We start from the raw sequence: 7,500 nt of genomic DNA on the forward strand, positions 1-7,500 counted from the left end.
ATCATTATAATCATTATCATTACGACTATTATTGTAATTATCATTAGCAGTAGTAGTAATATCACTGTCGTTATTATCATCACTATCTTCATAACCATCGTTCTGTGCTGCTATCATTAGCTTCGTTTAGTGTCATAGTTTTCGGTTTAGAAAACTTAGTTTCCGTATAGTGTTAATAAAACTGCTGCAGCTGCTACACTATATTCGTATCTCTTTCTTAAAAATATATTTCTTCTAATACATATGTTCATGTTCTTTTTATGGAATTTCCCTTGACAGATCACAAACCAGATGATTCGTTCGTGTCAGGTTTACATTTCCTGTCAAGGTCAGCTGTCCATCTGGTCGCAGCCAAGGTCGGTCGTCAGGGAGAAGATCCAGCAGTGCATCAAGCTGAGCTCCACTTACAGGACGGCTTACCAGAAGACAAAGGTACTGGCTCGGGTTTTTCTTTGGCGCCATAAAGACATAAGATAGCAAATGGCAAGTCCTGTGTCCGAGTTGTGCGTAGCTGAACGATTGCTGCCTCGTCCTGCCCTCACAGGTTGCAATTAAGAATAAAAGTCGAGTTTCTAAATCAGTCTGTCTCTCATCAAACGAAAGCAGCGCCAGCACAGCCTGTTCAGGGTTGGTCACCAAAGCAGCATGGCGGAACCGGATCACAGATTCCCTCGATCTGTCCCGAGCTGGAATCAGGAGGCCAAAGGCTCGGGCGGAAATTGTAACCTGTCGCCCTTTTGTTCCGCTGTAGGAGAAGCTGGAGGCCATGCCGGGTGAGCGCCCCTTCAGCTTCAGCGAGCAGTATGTGTTCGGGAAGTTCGAGGCCTTCTGCTGCCGCCTCGCCAACATCACGAGGCTGTTCGACGACATGGACAAGTTCTCAGGGTTCTTTGAAGGACGAGCTGAGTGTGAGCTTTCCTTGCTGTTCATTTGATGTCTGCCAGAGTTAGTCAGTATGAAATGTGCTGCTATACTAAGTAAATCATATCTTAAATGAGTTTCTTAATTAATATTTGTTTGACTAAGTAAAGAGTGAATTATCAGTTATAATGTAAATCATTGTATTATATTAGATAACACAGGTGTCTGAGGTGTATAGTAACGAGTAGTGCAATTGTTTCTTAATATATCACAACACTTTTGCCTTAGCAGGATATGTAAGCACTGACGTAAATAATCTTAAATAAAGTGGTGTTAAATATCATGTACCTGAAGGTTCCAGTGCCCGAGTCATCTCCTGAGCCGTGACCAGAGTCTAGCTCGATTTTCTCATGTTCTAATAGACCTTTGACTCGACAGCTGGACGTGCAGGTGATGTTAAGTACAAGTAAAGATAAAGTTTTCTGAGCTCGCTCCATCGCCCAGGTCTGAAGAGCCAGCCTTATCCCTCCCGCCATGTCTTCTCCCCAGCCGTGTCCTTTGTCCGTGTTCCTCTCCAAACGTGTCCTTTGTCCGTGTTCCTCCCTAGCCATGTCCTTTCCCTGTGTCCCTCCCCAGCCGTGTCCTTTCCCCGTGTCCCTCCCCATCCTTGTCCTTTCCCCGTGTCCCTCCCCATCCTTGTCCTTTCCCAGTGTCCCTCTCCATCCTTGTCCTTTCCCCGTGTCCCTCCCCACCCGTGTCCTTTCCCCGTGTCCCTCCCCAGCCGTGTCCTTTCCCCGTATCCCTCCCCAGTCGTGTCCCTCTCAATCCTTGTCCTTTGTCCGTGTCCCTCCCCAGCCGTGTCCTTTCCCCGTGTCCCTCCCCAGCCGTGTCCTTTCCCTGTGTCCCTCCCCAGCCGTGTCCTTTCCCTGTGTCCCTCCCCAGCCGTGTCCTCTGTCTCGCTCACACCCTCTCTCCAAGACCCCCCCCCCCAGCCCCCGATCTCAGACCGGGCCAGGTCAAGCATCCGCAGTCTTGTCACGATCACAGCCTCAATGCTAATTCTTTTTTTTTTAATCAGTACAAGGAACTTGCCTGAAGATGGTTCAGGTATCTCTTGGTTTAGATCTTTGTTTTTTTTTTTTCAGTCATAAGACTGATAGATACTTATAACAACTGCATTCCCTGAACATCTTCATTAGTTTCAATTAATTGTAGTTTAATATGGTAAGCAGATTAGATTTGCTTAACATGCAATAATCACTTATAAATAGAACCGTGTCAGAGTCCCACAATAATAATCCTCTGTACTGCAGTTAGTATTAACTCTTTGATAAGCTGGCCCGTATATATTTACTCGTTGTGATGCATTAATTCAGTCTATATATGCTAAATGTAATAGATATACTGCGGCAGTCAAGTGTAAGAATCTCTGACGCGTGTTCTCGTATTGTGGCGGCTCTAAATACCGGCTTCGTAACATACACTGATCCATCTCTTTTTTATCTTTGGTATGATGGCGCATGCCAGCGGATGGTCTCTCCCCACAGCATTGCTCCCCATGGAAACCGGTAAGTAGAGGTCGAGAGCGTCCGCTTTGTCTTCTGCTCTCCTTTTCGGACAACCGTTTCCTTTATTTTAGTTGAATTTCCATCCTTTTCCTTATCCCGGAAACCTATTCCTCCTCCACAATCCCTGACAATGCCCCACAGACACCTACCCAGCCGTTGTAGTTCTTCAGCCGCTCTTCACTCCACACTCCGCCTCCCCGTTGGACTTCAAGGACAGGATGTTACTTCCAGCATTTGTCACCAGTTGATGCTAGTGTTTCATTTTAGACCACGACTGCAACTATGCTGTGATTTTAAAATGGTGAACACTTGGCTCCTTAGTCCATGCATTACACTGAACAATAACTGTAACAAAAGATGCTCGAACTATTATTTTCAAACTTGAAGCTAAAACGAAGTAACTGGCAGTGTTAAAATCTGTTAGCATATTCAAGTCCAGCTTTTTAAAAACTACGGGGTGTATGACTCCAAGCTTGACATATTTTGTACCCTTTAAAAATGGGCATCCCAACTTCCATGTCTATCCCAATCAGAATCATATATAAAATTACGGCTTAAGTTTGCCCAAAATCAAATCATTACAAGCAATTTAAGATCACAAGTTAGCTTCTATCGTGTTCTCTGAATTCATTCATTGTAAATAAGTCTACCTTTGCATTACACACACGCTCGCTACCATTGATACTACTTTCCTCCAGATGTTGCCTGATTTACACCATGCATCCAGCCACTATACATGTACTGTAGATGACACTGTTTACTGATCTCTCCTTTCGTATACCTTTGATACATATTTTGCTGAATCAGGTGTTGCATCAAGTGATCGCGAGGCTACATGACAAACACTTGTATTGTTGGCGAAACCTGTGATGATGTGTCCTTTGCGGATTACAGGGCGTCTTCTGTTGGGCATTTTGCTTTTCTTGTCTGATGTCAATGTCTTATACACAGCAGTTATTATTTTACGATTAAAACAACACTTGCATACTGTTATGCGCACCTTTATATATATGGAAACAATGTTTTTTTTATTGAAATAAAACTTGCTTACACAAAACAGAGAGAGAGAGAGAGAGAGAGAGAGAGAGAGAGAGAGAGAGAGAGAGAGAGAGAGAGGAGAGAGAGAGAGGATAGAGATAGAGAGGGGAGAGAGAAGAGAGAGAGAAAGAGAGAGAGAGAGAGAGAGAGAGAGAGAGAGAGAGAGAGAGAGAGAGAGAGAGAGAGAGAGAGAGAGAGAGAGAGAGAGAGAGAGAGAGAGAGAGAGAGAGAGAGAGAGAGAGATTATATCCATATACACAAACAGGGGCAATCAATATACAATTTGTGGAAGATATAGGCAAACAGGTTAAGTGGTAGATACACGTTTATATAGTATGTATAGGTAGTAAATCATATCGCATTTAAATTTCATGCAGGAATATATCACTGGAAGTGTTACCATAGCAAGCAAGGCCTTCGACGGAGTACTTACATGTACTCTTTCCACACAGCTATCATCAGTGAGGGTGAAACGGTGCTCACTGTAAACGTTGCTGTTACAAGGCTGTTGACGTAACGTCGTGATATCAGTAAGTTCTGTTAATTACATGAACTGTTACTTACAGGAGTACTGAAACTATGTCACGCAATAACACCAGTAATATTGGGATATAAGCTTGACTTTTTATCTGTATTTGTGGCCATGATCTCCCGGACTGCTGCGCCGAAGCTCTTGGACGGAATCCATATTTGTATTTTTACAGAATGTAATCAACCCTTTATTTTGACACATTTGTAGTGACATGGTTGATTAAGTCATAAATTAGCCTATACCTTAGAAAAGATAATTGCCAGACTTTAATATCAGAAACTCTACATTCACTATACAGTACACTATTCATTGACGTTACCTAAAACACGCTTACAAATGTCCTCGCAGTTAATGACGACAAGACTTCAGTTAACTCCTTTAAACTAAAATCCTTTCTATCCAACTATAAACATTCAAGATAAAAAGTACAAGTTTCATCTTCCGTCTCTCTCCTTTATTTTCACATTTCCGATAATGTTTCATATCAAATGTGTTAATGTGAAAAGGTGGAAATTCCATCGACCTATAGGTAAGGTCACATAAAATTCTCATTGGTTCATATGGAATTAGTTGCCATGAAGCGTTCTGATCTAGCTCATGGATATAAAAATCAATCCGTTTTTTTCATGGAAATATATAATTTATTCTGTATTCCACATGGTCACTCACCCGCACTCATCCATGGTTTTCAGATGTCATAGGCCAAATGCGGAGTAATAAGAACAAGCCAGGTTGTAACGAGTTACCATTAGTTCTCACACCAGCTTCCAGGCCGCCACTAGGCTGCCCACGGCTTAGGTTTTCTCTGCTTGTTACCTGCTCTTCACACCATCCCGGGCCCTCCTGCGCGTGACGAAGGGGTCCCGGCTTCGGGGTCGGGAGGGGGAGGGGGAGGGGAAGGAGAGGGAGGAGGGGTGTAGGGGTCTTTGCCAACTTTGGTGTTCTAGAGAGCACGCTTTGGTTGGTGCTAAAGAATGGCGCATCTGTGTCATCGGAGAGAGATCGATGGGCTTTCCGTGATATAGTTTTCTTTAATGAAATGTTTGGAGGAAAATGAATAGGCAAATTGAAAATACCAGGGATTGAGAAAACCATTGCCATTAAGGTATCTCTTAATTATCGTTATTATTACCGCTGTTTCATCATTATGAATATTTTTATTATTTTGATGGTGATCATGACGAAAATGAGGATTATGATGGTGACGATGATGATTATAGATATTATTTCTATGATGAAGATAATGGTGATCATGATAATTATTAGTATCATTATTATTACTAGTAGTAGTAATAGTCGTAGTATCATTATCATAATTATCATTGTTATAAATTTTCTTATTATTATTTATTTTCATCATCAACATCATCATCATCATCATATCATCTTCATTATTATTATTATTATTATTATTATTATTATTATTATTATTATTATTATTATTATTATTATTATTATTATTCATTATTATTATTATTATTATTATTTTCTTTAGATCTGCTAATTAAAATCAAACACCGGGTCATTACCAGCGACCTAGGGTGATTGAAGTTTGAGGCAATGGAACACCAACAAAAATATGCACATAACTTTTGCAGCAGGTTTCCCGAGTGCATAGTAAAGCAGTACATTACCTCATTATACTCTTCCCTTGTCCATTTAAGTCTTGTTTCCTTTTATTTGTTAGTACAAAAATGATTGAACCGCAGGGCCAGGGGTGGGAGATATCCCGTCCTAGTTACCTGGCGGATTTTGACTAATGGAAGAGGTAGACTCAATTCTGCCCTGGGGGATGCGCCCCTTGTTGATCCGTGTGACGGGCGACGCTTTATCACCCACCTCCTACTCTTACTTGATAGGCAGGATGCATTTTAGCCCCACTGGCGAGAAGCTGGATATCCCGCGCTGACCTCCAATTGGCATGTCCAGGTCCCCGCGAGCACGGTGTTTGGCGAACCACTTAGCGCCCTGTGGACATCATGTAGCCGACTAGGTCTTTATACTGGGGCGGTCGAGCAGTGATCCCTCCCCAGGGGCGTAGATGTTTAGGCAATCATTGTTGGTGGTTCCCAACCACCATCGCATCTACGATAGACTCACCCACTACCGTATTTAGGTTTGATTTACCTAAAATTATGTAAATCAGAGCGAGTGCAGACAAATCGCCGCCTGCGAGTGCGTGGGTACATCCATGTACACACGCATCGCTCGGGTGTGTGTGTGAGCACTCGCTCTGATTTTTCTTCTTCTTCTTCTTCTTCTTCTTATTATTATTATTATTATTATTATTATTATTATTATTATTATTATTATTATTATTATTATTATTATTATCATTATTATTTTTTAAATTATTATTATCATTATTATTATTATTATTATTACTGTTGTTATTATTGTTATTATTATTATCATTATTATTATTATTATTATTATCATTATTATTACTATTATTATTATCATTATTGTTGTTGTTGTTGTTGTTCTTATTGTTGTGATTATTATTATGATGGTGATGATGATGATGATGATGATGATTATTATTATTATCGTTATTATTTTATTATTATTATTATTATTATTATTATTATTATTATTATTATTATTATTATTATTATTGTTATTATTATTATCATTATCATTAAAATCATCATCATCATCATTATTATTATTATTATTATCATTATTTTATTATTATTATTATTATTATTATTATTATTATTATTATTATTATTATTATTATTATTATTATTATTATCATAAATTTCTTTACATAGCTTGCTTTTAGCGGGCATAACCGGGTCCACTCTATGGTCCTAGGGTTATGTTGCTTTTACTTCATGAATAGCACTTTGCGAAGGATATGTGGGTGCCGAGTAGTGTGGTCTTCTGAAGCTCTTGCAGTTTGATGTTACCAGGGATTTTCTTGAGGAGATCTTCTGTCCCTTTCTTTGTGATCCCGAGAGCTCCAATTACTACTGGCACAGTTGTTGTCTTCATACCCCACATTCGTTCAATTTCAATTTCCAGATCTTTGTACTTTGATAGTTTCTCTACCACTTTGACAGAAGTGTTCTTGTTAGTCGGGATGGATACATCGATGAGTAGGCAGCTTTTGGAATCTTTCCATTTTATGATTATATCTGGCCTGTTTGCTTTTATCTCTCGATCGGATGTGTACTGATATGTCCCATATGATCGTGGTGTTGCCGTTGTCAATTACTCTCTCTGGGTTATGATCGTACCATGTTTCTGTTACTTGTATGTTCTGGCTTTTGCAGATATTCTAGTGTATGTAAGCTGCAACCTTGTTGTGTCTGTGCAAGTACTCCGCCTTGGCTAGCTCAGGGCATCGGATGTGATGTGGTCAACTGTTTCTTGGAATCGACCACATATTCGGCAGTTAGGGTCGCTGCCATTCTTGATGATCTTTGCTTGGAGGTATTTGGTTTTGATGACTTGATTGGACTGCAATAATGAGTCCTTCAGTTTCTGATTCAA

General features: G+C 40.2%; 1 protein-coding gene across 1 annotated transcript in view; it reads left to right on the forward strand.

The window, feature by feature from the left end:
- LOC119573913 (dynein heavy chain 5, axonemal-like) overlaps positions 1-7,500 on the forward strand; it is a 73,824-nt gene that overhangs the window by 2,136 nt on the left and 64,188 nt on the right. The window contains exons 5-13 of the mRNA XM_037921018.1: positions 280-432; positions 752-908; positions 2,261-2,429; positions 2,571-2,730; positions 3,862-3,928; positions 4,034-4,174; positions 4,692-4,797; positions 7,030-7,077; positions 7,281-7,440. Of these exons, the coding sequence (XP_037776946.1) occupies positions 280-432; positions 752-908; positions 2,261-2,429; positions 2,571-2,730; positions 3,862-3,928; positions 4,034-4,174; positions 4,692-4,797; positions 7,030-7,077; positions 7,281-7,440 (1,161 nt within the window). The remainder of the gene's footprint in view (positions 1-279; positions 433-751; positions 909-2,260; positions 2,430-2,570; positions 2,731-3,861; positions 3,929-4,033; positions 4,175-4,691; positions 4,798-7,029; positions 7,078-7,280; positions 7,441-7,500) is intronic.

The sequence above is a fragment of the Penaeus monodon genome, chromosome 6 (assembly GCF_015228065.2).
Source record: "Penaeus monodon isolate SGIC_2016 chromosome 6, NSTDA_Pmon_1, whole genome shotgun sequence".
In the NCBI taxonomy this organism is placed as follows: Eukaryota; Metazoa; Arthropoda; class Malacostraca; order Decapoda; family Penaeidae; genus Penaeus; species Penaeus monodon.